The sequence below is a fragment of the Folsomia candida genome, unplaced genomic scaffold (assembly GCF_002217175.1).
Source record: "Folsomia candida strain VU population unplaced genomic scaffold, ASM221717v1 Fcan01_Sc006, whole genome shotgun sequence".
Lineage (NCBI taxonomy): Eukaryota > Metazoa > Arthropoda > Collembola > Entomobryomorpha > Isotomidae > Folsomia > Folsomia candida.
Genome location: NW_019091198.1, coordinates 6,015,520 through 6,038,353, shown reverse-complemented (window position 1 = coordinate 6,038,353; position 22,834 = coordinate 6,015,520). Strand labels below are relative to the sequence as shown.

Sequence of the window (22,834 nt, the reverse complement as noted above, 5' to 3'; positions counted from 1 at the left end):
AACCAATATGCATAACTAACTGGCCTCCGACCATCCATCCATCTACCCATCCATTTAGAATATTAATGCAAATACGTATGATCGCGAGGGAGAAAAGCAGGACTTGGACGAAGGAAGGAAATATATGACTATCTTTAATTTCCATACCCTTGAAACCATTGACAAGGAATGAAATTAAGGAACACATCAATTTCAATTTTAGTCTGAAACATACCTTCTTTTCCTCCGCATGCATTGGTCTTCGTCTCCCGTCTGACATTTTATCTTACGTTTATTGATTTAGTTTCCCAATTTATCGAGATCATGGCCACTTGCAACCAATTTGAAACTCGATCCAGTAATGGTCCTTCTGAAACATCTGCGGAGCAACCGGTCATATTTTATGAATCAGACAACCCCGTCGATGGCGACGATTCTTACAAACTGGTATGAAAATCCAGCCATTCGACTCCTCCATTCTCACATTCATACGATCGGCTAATTAATAATTAATGACAATTTACTAATTATTTTATAGTTGTACACTCATGCCGAAGTTGATATTAAAAAGTATCGAGAACACCCAACCCGGGGAATCCGCCACTTACGTGTGGACAAGGTCGTGACGCCTTACATGTTCTACACGGAGTTTGACATGAGAAATGTAATCCATAGCTTCAAAGACTGGAAAGCGGCCATGCAGAACTTTTACAACAATGACCAAGACCCAGGCCTAGAAATGTATCAAGTGGTTCGTACATACCTCTCTCTCTTAATTAAGGCTTTTAATTATACCCTTATTAAAATTACGGCTGAAAAATATAACTGCATAATGCGATAATTATTATGCAGAAAACATCCATTCTATTCAAGTACCGCTGTTACGCGTACCATGATCCCGAGACTGGCTTGTGGGAAAGAGTGCGCGTGATGAAATATTGCACGAAGAAAAAAATTGCGGAAGTCTTCATGTTTGAGCAAGATGAATTTCGAATTGTACCAAAATCATCAATAATGGAACTCAACCCAGACTTTTGTGTAATTTATTTTATTTGCATTTCAAAAAGTAGCCTTATTTGCGTGAAGCTAAATATGATATGCAAATGTATGCTTTTTTTGCTAATGTTAATATCTATCTAGATATCTGCTGCGTATGGGTTTCCTACCCACTTGCTCAACATCCAACCTCCAAATGGGGACAAATATTGGTCACCAGAGGCAGTTAATTACTTTAAACGTTTGGTGGAGGGCAAAAGCTTTGCGACGATTGTCATCACAAGATCTCAGATACCTTTCCCTGAAGGGTTTCCAGAAGTTAGCGAGTACCTCGGAGTGGTCATGATGCAGAGAAATCCTTGGAAGAATATCACCGTTCAGGCAGAATTGGTCAAGGCTGGGTTTGCAGAGGCAACTGGTTGTTTGTAAGCAGTGGACAAAATACTTCTAATAATGCTTTGATGTGCATTTGTGTGTATGTACACCAGATTATTTAATGAGCCAGAAACTCTTTGAATTGTATTTTATGTAGAGCCGGATATGCAGGGATGTTGGAAGCTTTGGGTGAAAAAATTGGGCGATTTGACATACAATCTTTTGGAAATGAATCGAATAACGCTTTCGCTATAGCTACTGGGAAAGTCCTCAAAAAGCCAAGTGTACAACTTGTTCAAGAGACATTAAAGACGGCAATGGCCACGTCAGAGACATTAAGAAAAAAGGAGATGAACTTGGCTGATATTTTTGTGTCAACCCAGTATGACTTATTTGCTCCGGATATGTGTACCAAGCATGATGAGTCCAAAGGTGATGGTTATACAATTAAATATTTTCTGCTAGATACTCACTGAAATTCATAGTTGAAATACATTATTAATTTGCAGATCTCTTTTTCCATCTTCCCAACACTTACAAGAATGCAATGTGTCAGGTCAGATTTTCTCACATGTCCTGTCCCAGCGTGATGTACGTCCAGTTGGAGAACAATATCAATGATTTGCGAGAAATGGAAACTGCTCTGAGTCTCATGGTCGAAAATGAAGAGTCGATTCAATACAATTGTGTGAAGGCAGGCCTTGCCATTGCGGTTCAGATTCAAATTACCCCTAATCAAGAACCTACATGGGTCCGAGGCGTGGTACGCCATGTCCTTCACAGTGTCAAACTTTTGAAGGTATGCAAAAATTGCACTATGAGTCTTTCAATATTACTAGCTATTCAAAAAATACGACGAATAACTAATTATAAGACTCGTTCATAGGTTATTCTGGTGGACTACGGATCGGATATTTCCATAAAAGAGCACTTCACACGCTACCTTCCAGCATACTTTCAGAAAATTCCAGGTTTCGCTTTCCGCGTTCATCTGGATTCTCGGTTTCTCGTTCCAAGCGTAGGACGCCAGTGGTCAAGTGACGCAGGAGACACTTTCATGAAATATATGAATGCCTGGAATTATGTATGTTACAAAATATATTTAACATTGTACAACGATTATTGTTTTTCAAATGGCCAATGTCGGTATTATTTCACCCTAATTTCAGCAAGTGCCAATCTACTACGTGTGGATGCCTGCCTCTGCTTCTGTCCTAGAACTTCAAGATTTTAACCAAGAGCTTTGCTGGAACCCAGAAGCCGGTAAATGGCGACCCTCCGTTGGTCGCATTTCGGCCTTAAACAGCATCGTCAATTCAATGAGTGAGTCAGTTCTCCTCTGCAATTTCTTCACCTCCATTGGAATTGATGCTGTGTATGAAGTCATTACTCAGGACGAGAAGCAAGACTACAAGTGAGTTCCAGCCAGATATGAAATCCATCTAAAATTCAATTTCAAATTGAAGTATCGTGTAATGATTTGTGACAGATTTGAATCATTGGGAGAAGTTTTGTGCGATTGCGGTTTTGGAATTAGGTTGGGGCCATTAAAGTCGACGAAAGGCCAGCACAACAGCATCGTCATGGCCTGTCTCGATGATAACTATGTGGATGGTCAGAAGAATCTTTTGAGACAAAAAGCTGGTGCACCCTTTATTACACGAAAATAGAGGGAATAAAGACATCACCAATTTTATGAGTGCGGACGTTGGACCAATCTAGATTTGATGGATTTTTTGATGTTATGGATTATCCGATGGGTGGCGCAAGTTTTAAATATACGTAGATTTCGTTTGAAACATTGTTTTTAAGTAATGAATTATAGTTGAATAAATGACAAGCCATCCATCCATAAAAAATAATGACTGCGTATGTGCGAATTGTTTCATGTGTACTTTACTCGTCATTAAAGATATGTACGTCAGTTACAACATCACCCATCCTCAATATCACGCATCGTCGCATAATATATGTAGAAAGCCCTGGTTCACATGTAAACTTAATTGAGGGGACAATAATCTACACCCAGTTCCATTTGGAAAGACTGTTGAAACTGGGTCAGAGAGGAGCAGAGAGAATATGCGATGTGTGTAGAAATTGCGAGCGTTCAAATAAAATGTTATCGACATGATGAGTTTTTAGTGTGAAGAGGGTCAGGACAATGGACGGGTTATCAGGAGACCAAGGAAATCTCCGTCTGCTGCTCCACAAATGAACAGCCAGACAGGGAGCATCAACGCCGAAAAATAGCATGACTTCATCTCACTCTTCTGGCACTACTCACTCCGTTGCAACAGAATGTGTGTAATAATGTACGAAATGTTGTTAAGCACGTTATTCGCTTATCCAATTCCGCATATCTGTCATTTTTTGATAAAAGCTTACAGTACAAGGGAAACAAACCTCATTCCCATGTACATAAATATCTCTATCCAGTCTGGCTGGCTGGATTTTTGTGAAAGGGATAGCAAAACTCAAGGTTCGTCGTCGTCTCGTATCGGATTGCTCATGACACAGTCCATCACAACACGAAGAATTAAAACTGCTTATTAAATGTGAGAACAAATTATAAAATGTCGATGCGTAGTAGTCGGTCAGTTGTCACGAATTATAAGTATTTACGTTATGTGGATATTCGTCCACCAATAAGAACTTCATGGCTCAACTCTCGCTGTATGTAAAATGATGTGTACACACATTTTATAAAAAGAGGATCAAAAATCAGTCACTTACTTGGAATCAGTTAACATATTTAATGTGACGATAATGTCCGCTCTTGTATACGATATCTTCATCTTGTCGTCGTCTGGACTCAGTTTACGAGAGTCACCAGGCCGTCTAGTTCGTGATGATGTGTGGTGTATACATACATATTTGGATAATTTTGCTCGCTCCTCCTCACTCTTACTTACTTAAAGCTACGATTATTGCATCTGCAAAATTTTGGCAGCCGTTGTGGAAGTTTATTAACCAGACAGTTTACATTGAAAGTGAGACCAAACGGAGCTGAATGACTTTATGAATGAGACGTTGAGGCACCTTTATGAGACAAAGGCGATACTCGTAAACATTTTGCGAGTGAATTCGTACATGTCGGCCCGGTGTAAAATATCAAGCTAATTAATATCCAAGCCAAGACTCGTTAGCGTCAGGGTTTATTCGTTTAATTCATTCACTTGAAATCACACAATTCACGCAAAATTACAACTCCTCGAGCCATCCTCTTTAACATCAAAGATGCTATTTTCATGGAGCCGTTAGTAACAACAGGGATATCATTGGATGAGTGTTTTGGCTACACCAAATCCCGGTAAGATTCGGGTCGGAAAAAGTCACGATGTGAATAAAAATCTGTGCAAGGTGTCCACTTACTACTTAGGATTAGATACATGAATTACACTTCCACTTGGATACAGGTTTGTATTCAATGTTTTAAAGTCTATGCCAAAAACCTGACCTCGCGAATCTTAAACAAATTATTCTATTTATTCGTGTTTTCGCAATGATGACGCTATTATTGTTAGTATGCATGCCATTTTTACGATTCTGTATAAATTGTTAGTTCCGACACGCAGAATTATTTTTGTCAATGGTGAAAACTGGTAATAAAAAGAAATAGATCTCGAATCTCGTGAACTCGATCCCAAAAAGTAGGGAGACGAAAAAACCACACTTGAGCGATAATTATTTTCTGCTACAAGAGTTTCGAATCGATTTTATTTTGATATATTCTGGTTTTATTGATAATAATAAGAGTGCGATTCCGCGTATAAATGTTTTATTGCGAATTTGATGATCACTCTAAAAGCTCGTGCTTTGTAGGTGGTAAGTTTGTATTTGGGATTAGTACTCACCGAGTACATATGAAGTGAGGGGGACACTGACGGGAGGGGACTCCCCTTCACAGGTTCGCATTTTGAATGCACGTGCAGGCACGTCAATCCCAAGTGGAAGAAGGCTGGGGGTATTTGTTTAACTATTTTTGGCATAAAAGAGCCTCCTCTTTGATAAATATGATGATGATGATTATTATTATGACAAGCTGAGATTCAAGAAAAGAGACAAAATGAACAGAATGTGCAACCAATATCCAATCTCAATAAGAAAATAAATACATTATTTCAATAGAAAATTGCCAAGGGTGCATAGCCAGTTGAGATTGTATGAAGCCCTAAAGAATATTATGGCTATTTTTAGCCTTTGTATGTAAATATACGTGCACACCACCATAAAACGTTAAACTAGAAGCCATTTTATCACAAAACCAGGAGGAAGAAGACGTTTCATATTCCGTGATCGTTTTTTGTTACAATTTTACCTGTCGTAATAAGAAAATCGTAATACGAAATCTCTGTCAAAGATTGGAAATTGAGTTGCATGTGGAGATAATATCGGTAAAACTTGACAAGTTGTCATTATATACTTCAACTGCCGAGAAAAAGAGATACGGGTGCGTAAAATGTAGTGTATTTTTATTGAGAAATTAAGTTTTATACATGTATCTCATTTTTTTAACTTCTCTTTTTTAAAAAGAATTTTATTTGCCACAAAACTGGCTCTGTTTCCTGTGATGTAAAAGTACCACCCATGAAAGCATGAACTGAACTGCGAGTACGAACTGCGAGTGAGGGTGGTTGGTTGGCAGGTACATAGAATAAATACAACAGTTCAATCGCATTTAGCAGCTCACATTCAAAACCACTGTTTAAGAGTAATGGGAATGATTTGGAGTAATTTTTATTGGCGTGTGTGTCAGCGGAGGAAGGGAGGGGACTGGCTGACAGGGCACAGTTCGTACTTGTATGAATTTACAATTCGCATAAAATATAAATAAACTCTGCTTGTACCAATTGTCAACAGGACTAAATTTTAGGGGAACACGGCGATAAAAGTAAAATTCAAGTTGAAAGTATTTACATGCTCCAGCTTTCGACAGCCTGTCGCCACACATTGTACATCAGAACTTTGCATGCCGCTAATCCTACGAAGTCGCCCTATGACTCCGATTATGTCCAGAACTGTCCCGCACAGTAGTCAAAATTGGATTTCACATAATTTTGCGTGGACATGGGCTGCCAAACCGTCACCACCACGAAGAAGATGTGATAGGTGATAAGGAATAACTTTATGGAAACATATTATGCTCCACCTTTATTTATTTAGCCTCTGAGAGGTATTTATGTATTATTGCCTTCCTGCGCAACAATACACCCTTCCTCCATGGCATGGCGAGTGTAGTAACGGCGGAGTTTATTATTTCGTTTCAATCTGTAACCGTGTGAAACGGGTTTGCTTATTTTAATTTAGCTCGTTTTAATTAAGATTGACGGAGGTGTGTGTACGTAGGAAACTGAAACAATGGGCATTATGGGCTACACTACACACATTATCATCCTCATGTAACGAGTGGAGATAAAAATAATTACTACGTTCGTATACTACTACTACGCTATGTTTTGGTCCTATCACCCCAGATATTTATCTCTCCGACAGGTTGGGTTATGCTGGTGCACTAGGAAAAAATGAGAAGCAAAGGTAAACAAATAATACTGGTTTTCGTGCCATACAGCAGATAGATAGCTCATCCGTACGTATGTACTTGTGTGCAATTTTTGCGAGATTGCCAATACCTACCAGGAGATGTGCATGCATTAACCGACGACAATGCAGCAGCAGCAACGAACCAACCAACCTCTGAAATAAATAATACTTAATACGTGAACCTATTATTGTGGTTGGTTGCAAACAATCCTTGGTGGGTGGGGTGAGAGGGGCGAGGGGAATAAAGATTATTGCTGCTCCGGTCTAAATGCATTCATTATATTATCATATCATCATCCTTGTGGTTTCTTTCCGGTTTCTGCCATTTTAAACTCGTACCAAAAAAAATGTTCATGAACTGACCGCCGCCGCCCCTACGGTATTGGAGGTGGAACGATACCCACGCCCTGAGGGCTCCCGACTCTTCAGCATCTCTCGTCTTCAACCACTTTTGTTTTATTCATCCACAAATAATGAAACATTTCCTGCACACACACACCTCACGAAGACCAAGAAGAAGAGAAGCAAACGCATCATCACACTTATATTATTATTATTATTATTATGGAGATTGGTTGGTTGGCTTGTTGGTTGGTGATGTCAATTTTAACCGCAACAGAAGCACGCACCACCAACTTCTTCCTGGTGTGATATTTTATTTGCTTGCGTTGGCTGAATCTGCTACATGCATCGCACAACAACAATTACTTGGTCTTAAAATAAAAATAACCCTGAGAAGAAAAAGCAGAAGAGAAGGAGGAGGAGGAGGAGAAGGAGAAATAGTAAATGCAACCAAGGAACGGCGACCATGATGTGTTGGTTTGTTGCAGAAGTGCGTGTTTTTATGGGGCCAGTTTTGCGGCAGGGTGGGAGTGGCTACGAGAAGGGAAGTTAGTTTAGTAGGGAGAAGAAGAGGGTGAAAATATTCGCACAGTGTTGAAGTTCCACCTCGGAAGGCGCAGTGGACTCTTCTGCAATGGAGGCAATGACCAGATCTCCTTGGCTCAATGTTCGCAATTTACGACTGATGCATCCACCAACTACAAAATGGGTCGCACTCTGATCGCGCGATTAAGTACGTCCCTCCTCCCTCCCTGGCGCGTTTTATTAGCTATTTGATCAGAAATTATGGCTAAGACTCGCTCTTTAAAAGCAACGCTTTCTCGGGTGAGAATATTGATGCACTCTAAGAGAGAGAGAGAGAATAAGCGGCATTGGACACCTGAATTTACAATAATTTGCAACTGGTTATATCTGGTTGGTAGAGCCAGCGCGAGAGAAAGAGAGAGGAAAAATTCATCAGGACACACAAAGTTGCAAGATTATCATCCATCCAGCGGCATAAAAATTATTCGTGCTGATGACAACGCTGTTGTTGAGACGTTTGCAAATCTGGTAACCATTTTTGGACACGTTGTTTGACTTGGGCGTTTTTGTCGAGCTCGGTGAATCATGGGGACCCTGCGTTATGTGTTCACATTTCTTGGTAAAAGGGGGATTGGCTGAGTCAGCACAACAGCCAGCAAAAGTTGGATGTATTTGTATGTAGTTGTGCATTGCTCACAATTCTTCATTTATTTTGCACAACATCCCGTCTCATCACAATACAGTCAGCAAGAATCCCATAATGGCCACCCGACCCATCATCCATCCATCCATCCATCCATAGGCCGTAGTATTCGTATTTGCAAAGTGCAGTTACACCACCATCGTCACTTTATATCTGCGAACACACAATCCGTGAGCATATTGGCAGCAACAAAGCTTGTCCTGCATAATAACCCAGTGAGGACAGAGGAAAAGAAGAAGCGAATTTGCTTGTGGCTCGTTTCCTGTAAATAACTCTAATGTGTTCAACACGCTCCTACCACCACAACCAAGAGGAGGAGGAGAGGGTGACGGGTATGCGAATTGAATTGCAATGCAGTAGCAAAAATCCGGAGCTTTTTAATCCCGTTGTTTTTTCATCAGTCTCATAAAGCCACCCTTTTCCATCCCATGGAATAGTGTAAAACAGCCTTAGCAACAAATCCCTTCTCTCCACCGCTCTCCACACAACTCAAGAAGAAACAATCGCCCAGAAAATAAAGAAATTCTATGTTTGCTCAGCTTTGCCTGTGCAAACTGCAACATTTAATGACTCATCTGTCTCCTTTACCTCTTTGCATACGTACTCCATAAGCACACACGTACCGAGAGGCAGCTAAACCAGTCTCGATGAAATTGCAGCAGAATGATAAACTTTCTCCCCTTCAGTTTCCTCGAATCGGTAAAAATATGACTGCACTTTTGCTAATGTTGTAAAACACAACGCACCCGGAAAAATACGAAGTCATGTATTTACTACGCATCACTACGACATTCTTCATGAAACTTGAGCTGCACATACACATCTACGTACGTACTTATGTACATAGGTATCTGCCATTATGTATGGATTTGAATACTTCTCATCTGGCATACTTTGCCATAACGCTAAAATATTATTATTGATATTAACTCTTCATTTCATTTAATCAGCATCTTCTTATCTTTATTTGAGTTACACGAATGCGTGATTTCTACTCCATTTATTGTGCAAGCAATTCAAAGTCATCCGCAGAATGTAATGCGAACTCTTGCGAAGACCATAAAACCACGATATTATTTTTATGCACATGCTGGATGGAAAGTTAAAAAAGGTTTACTGGAAGAGCAGTAGTCGGCTTATTATTTATGTCCGAATTATATCTGATGGGCTATTCAGGTTTCTTACGACTTCTCACAAACATTTAAATTTATTGTTAGTATGGATCCTCTGTTACTCGCATATCTGTTATTTGGACTATATTGAATTTTTTGAGGCATTATTCTAAATTGAAATATTTACTGTGTAACCTACATACATAAGGTTGTAAGTAAGCAAGGATCCTTGTGGATGAAATTTATTATATCTCACACTTGTTCCCAGGAGAGGCAGACCAAAAACGGAACTGTGAATGAGGAGAAGAATATAATTGTTTTGTTTACAAGTCCGGCTAATGGTTTGAAAATGGTTCACTTGACTTGATGAAACTTTACATGGTTTTTCATCAGAGATTGATAATAAAGTTGGAGCAGATAGAGGACTAAATACGCAGGGACAAATTATTATGCACTGTTAAAGGTGCCACACACAGATACTCATTGCCTACCCAGAGTTGAATGGGGCTGAAGCGGTGCTACACTGCGTTAACTGTAATTAGATGTTTTGTTGAGGTTAGTGTGTCAATATACGACGTAGTAGTCGCTTAATCCACTTTTCCTACAACACAACACTATGTGATACATGTCATGACAATACAATAATAATATTTAGCTAAACTATTATATGTACAGCTCAGATTATTATTTATACTCAATTTCTATACAGATTGTCGCCCCATGCTGGTCAATAATTGCACTTTGCATCCATACTATTTTTAAGTCTTGGTTCGCAATAACCTATTCAGAAACGTGGTATATTTGCACTTACAAAGGTGAAGGTGCGGTGAGTTTTGCGGAGGTTTTCCTACTCAAAGAAGTTCCATATTACGTACACTAAATAGGTTTAGTTTCCGTACGGTAAAAGGACGGACGACATTTCGGAGTGGATAGATATGACGATGACTCATGACTGCTGAAGCCAGTGAAACCGTTTATATGCACAATCTTATTGGTATTGATTTGTGCTCATTTTTCGGCACATAACACTAAATTACTAAGCCCATTCATTATTACGAACAATTAAGGTAAGTCAAACTCTTTTATACTGACTTCATAATGATCGAAATTGTTTTGAAATTAGGCTCACAAGTAAAAATGCAGAATTCCTGTTGCTACATATATTTTTTTGAGCTATATAAATAAATAGCAATTAGGGCATTTTGAACCAAATAAATATGACAAATTTTTGCAAATGGGACAACATTACGTGAAACAATGGTATGAATGAGCTCAGTTTTAATGTTTCTTTCCAATTCAGATATCCATCTGGACGTCAATATATGGGCTTAGATATTATAATTTGCAGTTAGGATTAGTGGGAGGAGGAGAAGTGGCAATTAGATAATTGGGACGATTTGAACTGAATATTATGTAAATTGTTCGTAAATTGTCTCTGATTGAATTATATTTTACTGGGACAGAAGATTTGCACAATCGGAGGACCAAGTGTGACAAGTGGAACATCTCCATATGTAAAACCCAAGCCTTTTGGGTGGCATAATATTGGAGGAGGCTGCGTGTAAAAATCCCGGAGTTTGTAGATGTCTGCATTGCTGATTGGCGAATTGGACGGAGGTTTAGGTTAGGTTGTTGTTGGTTATGTAAAAATGTTCGTTACATTATTTCACCTAATGTCCGTTAGTGAACTTTGGACGAATGGCTGGAAGTGGTTTTGGCAATGTCTGAGAGTTGCCAACTTATACATACAACCCACCAACAAATAGAATGAAGCCTTTGATGATGATTATATGATGATGATGATGATGCAAAACCTCGTCATTTACTTTGGAGATGATAATGATGCACGTTTTTAAGAAGCGGCAAACAGTTTTGCCACGCCATCGCCATTTTTTGGCGCCCTAACCTAACCAACAACGGTCAACCTGTCAGCCCATATTTTTTCCCAGGAATTCGCACTCCCAAGAAATCACGGTGAAGGGAAAAAATTCTTCTTGGGTAACATATTTATTTTCCACGCAAGAAGTTTTGAACCACTCAAGCCATTATCCAGTATTAGGAGATCATGAAGTCGTGGCGTGGTCGCAATTCGGATGATGATGATGATTTGGTCTCTCCAATATGCAAACTTTAAAAACTTGCTTTAAATGCATGCACTAGCTACGACGACATATGTGTCTTGCATTACTTACTTATTATAGATGCATAGGATTTAAATACGATTAAAATAATATATGCAATGGTAGAAACAATCATTTATTCATTCATTTTTTAAATCATTCACATTTATTAAGCATGTGGACATACATACATACATACATACATACACAGATTACAGACATTCATACGTGCGCATGGCTACATCGATACGTTGCATTACATTTATTACAAACGTCAATATTACATATTTCAGAAAATTTTACCATTTTTTAAGTTTCCATCTTGTGTTCAGCATCTTTCAATTGATCCAGTGTGGGAAACTCTTGGAAAAACATAATGATGCTTGCGAAACACAATAAGTTATTTTATTTGTTTCAGGTGCATGGAAAGATTTTTGGAGGGAATTAGTGACGATGTGTAATGTCGTAATGCTATTTTTTATTGGGACAGTAGAAAACGAAACGTGATGATGAGGTTGTTTTGTGTGGTGTTGTAGCGATGTCCTAGCAGTGGAAAGCGTTACCGTACGTGTATAACTGTATGCGATGGCTTGGTTTCATTTGTTGGCGGAACGACGCAGTTTGTTGTCCTCATTACATTACACGGCAGAAGAATACGAGTCCGCCGCTGGTTCGCTCCCTCGCTCACTTTCCTTCGCAGATTCACTGAGGGAAATTCAGCGCCCTCGTCGAAAATTCGGTGTCAGATATAGGAGAGAGAAAAAGACTGACGACTTTTAAGGCACGCCAAAGTCCATTTCTCACCCCTATGCATTATCACCGTTTGAGGGAGAACGAGAACGTCTTTTGCAGTGGTAGTACTAGCAGCAGCACCAGCGCGTCCTTTTGTGTGAGATCTTCCTTGCATGTCCACACCACAGAGATGATGATCAGGATGATGGTAAAGAGATGACGATGCGCCACACAAATCACCACCACACCCACTTTGTGCACACTGCAATCAACAAAATTTCACAGAATAATAGTGTTTATTTCCACGAGTGATGAGAGAGTGAGGTCCAACGGAAGGTTCCCCTCTCGAGAATGAGAGGGGGAATTTGGTTTTGCAAAAATGAGGAAGTGGTAGTGGTTGGTTGAAGAGGAGCGATGAGAGAAAGGGTGGTGGAGTGGATGGAGGGAGATTGGCTAATGCGACGGAGTCAAGTGCGTGAGTCTGAAGATTTGCGAATTGGCCACCCGACACTCTCTCCCGACCCCCCCGACCACTCTCCTCTCCTCGCGCTCACCAAGTATGGCAAGATTGCCAAACGACTCCACATCCATGCCATGCTATTTCGCACACCGAGCCACCCCGACGAAGCCAACCAAAGCCAAACAACGTACTCGCCTGCCCCCGCCCAACCCCTGTGCAAATCCAAAAACCGCCCAGTTTGCCAATCACTTGGAGAAAACTGTTCTGATGAGGCCTGCACTGCACCGACGCCGTTGTCTCCCGCACTTTTCCCCCTGTGCGAATTATACCCAAGCATCCTAGCCAAGCTTGCATGGCATCATCTCACCATGGCGCCAACAATGGCAACAAACAACCTGATACAGAGACTTCTAACTCGTTCTTTCTTATGCTTTTTGTGCTTTTTATATACATCTCTGTACATATCGTGTGTATATGTGGGCCATAAGGTACTGATGACTGCATGCAAGTTGTTGTTACCAACCACTAATTTAAAGCTTTAACCCTTTCTTAAAAATGGACCTCTTGCAGTTTCTTTCGCCCTTCTTCTTCGACTTCTTCTGGAGTTAGCAGAGTTGGCCGTTGCAAAATCTTATGTAAACAGGCAGATATAATTATACCTTTTCTCCCCTGCCCACCTGTTCATACCTAATGCATATGCAGGTCTCTCTCCCTCTCTTTCTCAAAAGTCTAAAATTCACCTTTGAATACTAATTCAAAAACAGGTTCCTCCGTCATCGTCGCCCGTCGTATCAAACTCAACCACTCTCATGCATTCGTGTATTTGGGGGTGTCCAGTACCACCACAACATTTTAAACTCTCTACTCCTACGTTTTCTTATACACATCATGCACACCATTTTAAACTGCATGCTCAGCCAGCACTTCTCCAGGGCACCACTTTCCAGCAGCTTAGGTCTTACAACGATTTCAAAGAGTCTCACACCAGCAGGACTCCTAAAAAGAAGTTACTATTCGAAACCAAGTTTGCCCATCATCCCACTCACACATACGAACACAATCCAACGCCACTATTTAATACTACTATTTTCCATCTACACAACGCCAAACTTTTTCTCCGTAAAACTTACTCTCTATTTTTTTCTGATGCATTATAGAAAAGGGATCACTCATACCGTATGAAAAATGGGAAACTGCATAAATTCTTTCCCTACTGCCGATGTGATTTGAAATTTGGAGATTTAAAGGAGATGTCGATGTGTCTGTGTCCCTATAAAAACACTGCTTTTGGAACAGCGAATGAAGGAATAAAGAAGAGGATGATATACATACTTAGGTGGAAGAAAAAGTAACAGAAGAAAAAGAAGAAGAGATGATAAAAAGTGGACTAGAAAAGATGGATGGATGGATACCGACCAACAACTATTACCAAAAGTTAAAAGAGTTCCATGAGACACGTGTACATATGCATACTTTTACACGGCCATTATGTTTGCTTGCCACCACATCCTATCATTTGCCTTCCAACATTTTACCTCCCCACTCTTTCTCTCCTACATTCTATTGTTATGTAAGTGTGAACCCATCACTGCAATTCCCTCCGAAACGAAACACTTCAATTATTTGCAACCACCACCACAACGATGCAGGCATCTTTCCATTTAAATCCAAACTGCCAATGCCAACCCTACCACTGCAAAATCCTGCCAAAATCTACTTTACAGACAGAAATTGTAACCCATCCAATCCTTTTGTAATCTCTATATCTTTCCCTCATACCCATACCCATGAATGAGCCATAGAATGAAATCCGGAAAATGGAACGCTCTTTTGCTAGTATCTCATATGTATCTCGTTGCATTTACACTCAAAATCTAATTTTCTATATATAAAAACACCATTAAATCATTTAACGCTTATATTACAAACAACTCGAGAGATTCACGAGATAAAAAGTTGAAAAAGTTAAAAAAAAAAGTGATAGCATGACATCTGCCACCATATATTCTCGCCCTATATGCACAATTGCGGATGCGTGTTGTAAGAAATGAGAGAGCTCTAAATTCACTAAAGTGAGAGAGCAACGAACCGAGTGCTGCTGGACAGAAGAGCAGGATAAAAATTTTAAAAAGTTGAGAGATATAATTTATGCAACTGACCAAACCTCGAATGCAACACATTACAACATAGTATCAAATATGTACTACTTGTCCAGCCCAACTTTTCTACTACTACATACAAGCCATTCAAAAAATGGAATAATTCGTTGACTCACCCGATACAGAGAGAGAACTCAACATTCGTCTCATCTCACCCCCCGATCCATCCATAATACAGCCACACATTAGTGCAAGACAAGTATGAGAAGGAGAGAAATTGAGTTGAATATGAGCAGAAGGAGAAATTTTCAGCCTTGTTGTATTATTCTCGTCTCATCTTGAGTGAGTGAGTGAGTGCTTGCTCGTACACTTTCCCAAAGAAACTTTTCCCAACAACTTTTGCTTTCTTCTTCTCCTCTTTAATTTTTCACTTTGAGAATCAGCCAGATTCTTTTTCACAAAAATACTTTCACCCAATATTTTACCGAAGGACTGTAACAACCTTTTTGTTAGAGCACAGTTGAAGGATTGTATATGAAGGAGGCCACCACCACCACCACCACTACTGCTATCCCTATTGCTAGGTGGTGGTTGATTGGGTGGGTGTGGTTGAGGCCTCTGTCGTATAGCTACTGCCAGGGTTTTCAGTTGCCTGTGTATACAGTAAGTGTGGTGGAGGGTAGTGGATGGTTTTTCTATTGATGGGAGGAGGGAGCGAGCGTCGTTGGTACGGGACTCACGTCGGTTTCTCGACTGACCTCCGCTACCTCCGATGGTTGCCAGTTATATGGTTCGGATGTGTTCTTGCTCGAACTCCAACAACTTCGAAGGAGAAGTTGCCATGCGGCATCTCATCGCATCGCTGGTGGTGGTGGCTCGCTGCGCTTCTTCTCGCCAACGCCATGCAGTACCACCAAAGCTATAACTACCGAGCTCATCCAGCAGGATTAATACGTACGTAGGCGATATTCAACTCTTCTTCTTATGCTTCTTATTACAAAGTAAACTGAAGAATGGAAAGCAAGAGGTGAATCTTTTTTTTATAATGTACAACAACAACTACTACCTGCGTCCTGTACCAATTTGGAGGGAAAATATTCCATCAACTAGTAGTATGCAATTAGATGATAAATAATTTCGTTCCGAGATGAAACATAGCCAGCCTGGATAATGACCATTGAACTCTGAAATGAACCTCTTCTCTTTTTCTTCTTCTGGATTAACTCCAGTCTAATAAACAACTGATAAAAACTTTCCTAACGACATCTCTCTCGCTCTGATAAGGATATCCTCCCCTCAAAAAGCGTACGTATGATACAGCTTTAATTAAAAGTCGTGCCATGAAACGAGTATAAAAACTTACAAAATTTCCGGAAAATCCAATCCAAAAACGTGCGTCTTGGTCACCACCACATCTTGATCACAGTGGTCACTTGTAAAATGGTAAACTAAAAGTATAGCTGGTTTTCTTGGCTAGCTGGGTGGGTGGGTGGAGGCGAGGAGACGCATGAAAAGTGCGTGTGTGGCTGGGTCGGACGTAGTTTTGGGACTGAGGGAAAGGAAGCCAGCGCGCTGACTTGTGGTGTCGTTTCGATGCTGGTGGGGGCAGAGAGGAGGAGGTGGTGGTGAGGGCAATGACCTCCACACGCAGCACACGCACTCCCCCGACCACCACCGCTTCTCTCTCTCTCTCTCTCTTTATTTACCAACAAACTCTCGCCACGCCTCCTCCCTCTCTCACCAAGTCCAAATTCTCTCTCTCTCACAGAAATTTCAAAACAATTCTGCAAACTACAGAGATTCCTTCGCCGAATAGTAGTGAAAGTAGAAGAAGAGAGTAATTCATTCTAGCCACGCAGACACATTCAGTCAAAAGAACATTTCCTACACATCAGCCTTTCTCACATCACATCATCATTTCTTTCTCTTTCTACTTTCACTCTGTACTTACGTGCAAGACGAAGAAGAAGCCAAAGAAGCCAAGGAAGGAAAGAAATTTAATTCTCTACGTGTATAAAATCACCCTTACTTAAAATACATATTACCAAATTATTCCGCTTCCTTTACTGCCCAATGTTGTAAAATATTTCGAGATGAAGTAATGAAAGAAATGTTGAGCTTATAACTTCTGGAATGGTTTATGTGTAATATGTATGAACGAATGTGTTATTTATTTCAGTCACTTCCTACGTATCGAGACAAAATTTGTTTATTTTCTGCTCAGCATTAGTACATTTTATAACAAAACCAACAATAATGTTTGCTTTCTCCATATTTATGTCAGAAATTATAGTAGCAATTAGCCAAGTTTCTGTGTATCCTGTCAGTGGTCAAAATTGTTCAAAAACGTTCTTTTTAATTAAACCTCATCTGATACGCAATAATGTGCCGGCCAAGCAGAGTATAATATTGCTGGATGGGTTTAGTTGGTCGGTTGGTAGGCAAAAGATGAGGAGTTTGTTTACGGTGAGGTCAACAACCTCGGAGATCAATGCACGAGGACGGAACAAAAACAGGCTTTCTCGCTGCTCCAACACAAAAAACGGTGCATCCATCCCCACCACCACGACTTACAAAGGAACGCAACTTTATGCAATACCTACGCCACGCTACGATACCAATCCACCAACCACAATAATAATAATGCAATTCAACCAACTACACAACTCTGCCTTTTTATAGGAAATTTACCTTTTTTATTACATAAAACGTACGTACGTATGTATGTAAGGAGATGATATGATACGCTAAATTCGCTTGGAAATAATGTAGCTGAAAAATTCGAGTATTATTTTTGTTACCTTTTTTCTTACATCTTAAATCCAATCTAAGATTTTAAATTAGTTTTCTTCCCCAATTGTAGCGATGATAAGGCAGACTCTGTAACAGAGTTGGATATTATTATGAACATTTCTCAAACCATTTAACCAAAGGAATTTGTTTTTTAAACGCTGTCAAATTTCCGAATTTAATTGCACGTCGGATTAGATATAGAAGGTTAGTTGCATCGGCCCCAGAGGAAATCACGTTCAGCTCATGAAAAATGAAGGAGCTCTACCTATAATGAGAAGCAAATTTGTAAAAGAGAAGACATTTCATCATACGTAACATGAATGCGATTCATTTTTTTAGGTTACAAAAATTTGAATGTGAATTTTCCCTATGCACTTTAATCTTTGGTCTTCTGGTTATTACGTAATTTTGATGTAACAATTCGCAATTTTTAAGTTAAACTAGTACTGGAAATAAGAAGAATAAGAAAAGACGACGACGAGAAGAATATGATGATGATTCTCGTCGTATCATCTAAGCAAGCAATCCAAAAAAAACATTAGAGTTTTTCTCCATCGACTCTCCAGCCAAGTGAATGGGTCTGTTCCCATGGAGATGCTGGTTGAGCGGGATAAAAAGTGCGTGAGTTCTCTGGAGCGAGGATTGGGTTGTGCGTGGGCAGACCGACTTTGCTCACGTTGACGCGTCAGGCAGCCAAGTAGTCGAAAATGCTGGATAGTTAGTTCCCACGCATAGGAGATCCATCCAATGCAGTTCCTTTCAATTCCTCCTCACCCACGACATACACGCTGTTCTGCCCAATGCTGACATTCCATCTCACTCACTTTCCCTATCTATCCGTCCATCTATCAAGGACAACAATGCTGTCCACTCATTTTGTCATTCGGTGCTTTCACTTGAAAAATATTTTCAGAATCCTCTCCTTCTACTCCAGAAAAAAAAGTTTTGGACGAGGCGGATCAGTTTTAATCAGCAAAAGTGGAAGTGAGATATAACTTTCTCCAATCGGAGAAGAGAAAGTTTCATGAAATTCGTGCTTCATCTGGTATTTTGTGCGGCGGAAGTCAGAGAAAAGAGGAAGGAATGAGTTTGATGCTCCAGGTCTTATGCAACACTAATATGTACGTACGGATTATTATGCGTACATATGTCATGTGTTTATGCATGATGCGATGCGGGTATTTGTTAAAATATGCATGTTAACAAAGTTTTCCATATTTATCAATTTTTAAGTTTGTCGACTTTTATGAGGGCTGAGCATTTTCCAACCTTTTTCCCAGGACAAGGGATTAAAAGGGTCCTTTTGTTTTTATGCCTCATTAGAAGGGACACTTCGTTTGAGCATAACTCTGCGTAGTTTGTATGGTCACTTCTGACCACATATTATTACATATGTATGAATGTCTCCTATGTACTGTCAAAACCTTAAAACCAAGTTGTTTAATAAAAATCACCATCAGTCTAAAAATATCTTTCAGCGAGATCATTTTTACTTTCATGGTAGCAAAGCCGTTAGTTTGTATGATTCATATTGTTGGTCTCAACCTGCCTCATTGAGTGTCTCAAAAGTGCCCCAGTCTCAGAGTCTGTTAAAGTCTCACAACGAGAAGAACTGTTTCCTGTTCAACACTTGATAAACTGAAGTAGATCAGTGTTATTGTTGTGAAGTGAAAAGGTCAATTCATCAGTTAATAATAGCAGTAAGTCTCCACTGCCCAGTGCCAGTCTGGACGGAGTAAGCCTGTAAAAGTGTGCCGTGAATTGGACCATTGTTTGGACAAGAGACATCAACCCTTTGACTCTACCCGAAGCTGAACCTTCCGCCCGAGGACGAGTTTTATTGAGGACGACCACTCTACCCAAATCCTGAGTTCCCGTCTACCAAATCTCGACCTTTTTCGATTCTACTGCTCTTTATTAGGCAAAGAGAAGGTAACAAGTCTATTTCTGTTTTTCGCTTCTGCTTTCCCTACTCCACAACGACAAGATGACATCAACAATCAAAAGAATAGATGTTACGCACATTGTCAAGCTAGACGACACCAATTACGCGAGGTGGAGACTTCAGATAACTTTACTTCTCAAGTCACATGACCTGTGGGAAGTGGTCAACGGCACTACCCAACGACCTGCAGATGAAGCACAACAGCCAGCATGGGATAAGAAGGATATACAAGCACAATCCATCATTGTCCCCACTCTCAGTGCCACTCAAACAAATCATATTTATGACTGCGCTACATCAAAAGCAATGTTTGACAAGCTGAAAAGCATCAATTCAGATTCAAGCTCGCTTAACAAGCAACATACCATGGCTAGATTCTTCAATTACAAAATTGGCAAGAGTCAGTCATTGATTGAAGCATTTGCAGAGGTGGAAGAGCTGGGTAGAAGACTAAATGAAATGGGAGTCGTCATGCCTGAAGCATCCATTGTCACAAAGATTGTCTCAAGTCTCCCCGACGAGGAGTATAATGCCTTCAAAAAGGCATGGGACAGCGTTCCGGATAAGGACCAGAGCATGATAATGCTACTTGCCCGTCTGAAGAAGGAGGAGTTGGAGAGGAAGGAATCCAAACCAGCAGCAACCAATCAAGATGCAGCAAAGGCATTCTTGACCCATGACCAGAAGAAAGGCAAGAAGAAACAGAGCATTGAAGAGTTGAAAAAGGCAACAACCTGCCATGGGTGTGGGAAAAAGGGCCACTGGAAAAGGGAATGCAGGAGTAATCCACAAAATCAGAGCAATAAACCTTCAGATAATCCCGCACAAGCCAATAGAAGCCCTGGGAAAGCGTTCATGCTAAATGCAATACAAACCCCCATGCAAGCACCCGTGGCTGAACAAGTGTGGCTAAGCGATTCTGGAGCTAGCCAGCATGTCTGTGGAGATAAGGCATGGTTTACAAGATATGAAGAGTTTGACACTCCCAAGTCAGTCTTCCTAACGGACAAAAGGGCTACACAAGCACTAGGAAAAGGGACAGTGACACTTGACGCTTACATCAACGGCATATGGGAGGAATGTACCATAGATAACGTGTTGTACATACAAGGGGCTGTCAACCTTTTTTCTGAGGGATCAATGGCTAAGAAAGGGTACTCCATCGTCCGTGACAAGAATGGAGCAACATTTTATCAGGATGGACGGTTTAAGGGGCCAATTGCCGAGTTCAAAAATGATATGTATGTCATGAAGTTTCGTCCCACTTCACAAATTATTGCTGCATACATGCATCCCGTGACTAATGCTAAACTATGGCATCAACGCTTGACACACATTAATATGAACTATGTGGTGGACTCCATCAAGAAAGACGCAGTTCGTGGAATTGACCTGGAGGCCGTGTCACATAAAATTATGTGTGAAGACTGTGAGATTGGGAAGCAATCTCGAAAGCCATTTCCAGCCGCAACAAGAAATGCAACGATAAAACCAGGAGAAATGGTCCATATGGACTTAGCCGGAAAAATGCCTGTTGCATCCCTGGGAGGAGCTCAATATTTCTTACTCTTGAAAGACGATGCTACTGGCTTCCGCACTGTATATTTTCTCAAGAGCAAAGACGAAGCCAAGGATCGTATCAAATGCTACATTGAATTTATGGAAAATCAAACAGGAAGAAAGGTCAAGATATGCCGTTCAGACAATGGTGGAGAATTCTGTAATTCTACTTTGGCATCATACTTCAGAGACCGGGGAATAATTCATGAAACAACCGTCAGCTACAATCCAGAAATGAATGGGAGGTCCGAACGTGAAATAAGAACTTTAAAAGACTGTGCTCGAACTATTCTGCTGGCAGCTAAATTACCCGAATCTTTATGGGCTGAAGCCGTTGCCACCACCGTCTACGTCCACAACCGAATACTGGACAAGCAAAGTCCAAATATAACCGCATTTGAAGCAATATTTGGCAAGAAACCTTCACTCCGTCATTTGAGAGTCTTTGGTAGCGTAGCATTTGCACATATACCAGCCCAGAAAAGGACGGTCTGGGGAGCAAAGGGAGAGCGACTTATCCTGTGTGGGTACGCATCAGAGAGCAAGAAATATCGTCTTTACGACCCTGAGTCCGGACAAGTGGTTGAGGCAAGAAATGTATCTTTCCACGAAGAAGCTTTTGAACCGACAGTAATGATACATGGCGAAGAAGAAAGAGATGAACCTGATGAATCCAAATCTGAAAAAGATGATGCAAAAGATGATGCACAAGATGATGCACAAGATGATGCAGAATGGACGGACGAGGAGAAATACGATCCCGAGGACCCACAGCCTGATCAAGTTGACCCACAGCCAGTACAACCTGACAACGAGAAAATGGGTGATGAATTAGAAGTCCAAGTTAAAACTGAAAAAGGAGACTACACGGCTCGCATTCCATCGCAAGGGACGACACGTGTTGTCTTGCCTGAAACAAGTAAAAAATCAGGAACCACTCGCAATTTAAGAGACAGAGCTAAAATTAAGAAACCAGATAGATATCAAGCTCATGCCATTTATGCAGACAAAGAACCTTCAACTTATAAAGAAGCCGTTGAGTCTAAAGAGAAGGAAGAATGGATAAAGGCAATGCAAGATGAGATTGAAAGTCATAAGAAAAATGGGACTTGGAAATACGTGAAGAGGCCAGCCAATGCAAGATTGCTTGACAGTAAATGGGTATACAAGCTTAAACGTAAAATGGATGGAACAATTGATCGATTTAAAGCCCGGCTTGTCATACGAGGGCATAGACAGAAAGAAGGCGTCGACTATTTTGAGACATTCTCCGCCGTATCTCGGTACGAGTCCATAAGACTTCTACTAAGTATAGCTGCAGCAAAGAAAATGCATATCGCACAGCTGGATGTCCAGACAGCCTATCTCTACGGGATTCTAAAGGAGACCATATACATGTCACAACCTGAGGGTTTCCACAATGGAGATGACTCCATCGTGTGCCTCCTGATCAAGGCTTTATATGGATTGAAACAGGCTGGAAGAACCTGGAATGAAACATTCACCGAATTTCTCGAGAAATTCGACTTGCACCCATGTTACTGCGATCCCT

The 22,834-nt window shown here is 40.5% G+C and overlaps 1 protein-coding gene and 2 long non-coding RNA genes across 5 annotated transcripts; 2 read left to right on the top strand and 1 right to left on the bottom strand.

Annotated features, from left to right (window-relative positions):
* Nucleotides 1-188: 188 nt before the first annotated feature.
* LOC110851351 lies at nucleotides 189-3,212 on the top strand. Its single transcript, XM_022099090.2, has 9 exons — nucleotides 189-426; nucleotides 518-730; nucleotides 832-1,017; nucleotides 1,120-1,400; nucleotides 1,508-1,782; nucleotides 1,860-2,149; nucleotides 2,237-2,434; nucleotides 2,520-2,764; nucleotides 2,840-3,212. The coding sequence occupies exons 1-9, from the start codon at nucleotides 304-306 to the stop codon at nucleotides 3,018-3,020; spliced, it is 1,992 nt and encodes a 663-aa protein (XP_021954782.1). The 5' UTR covers nucleotides 189-303; the 3' UTR covers nucleotides 3,021-3,212.
* Nucleotides 3,213-9,593: 6,381 nt separating this feature from the next.
* On the bottom strand, nucleotides 9,594-10,111 carry LOC118436092. Its single transcript, XR_004835194.1, has 3 exons — nucleotides 9,952-10,111; nucleotides 9,777-9,863; nucleotides 9,594-9,703 (listed from the first exon to the last, which is right to left on the bottom strand). It is a non-coding gene; the product is annotated as an uncharacterized LOC118436092 (long non-coding RNA).
* Nucleotides 10,112-10,271: 160 nt separating this feature from the next.
* Nucleotides 10,272-11,828, top strand: LOC110851339. Of its 3 annotated transcripts, none has more exons than XR_004835191.1 (3): nucleotides 10,272-10,640; nucleotides 10,874-11,196; nucleotides 11,258-11,828. It is a non-coding gene; the product is annotated as an uncharacterized LOC110851339 (long non-coding RNA). The 3 variants fall into 3 exon arrangements; XR_002548042.2 differs by having other exon boundaries at nucleotides 10,273-10,640; nucleotides 11,037-11,196; XR_002548041.2 differs by having other exon boundaries at nucleotides 10,273-11,196.
* Nucleotides 11,829-22,834: the final 11,006 nt, after the last annotated feature.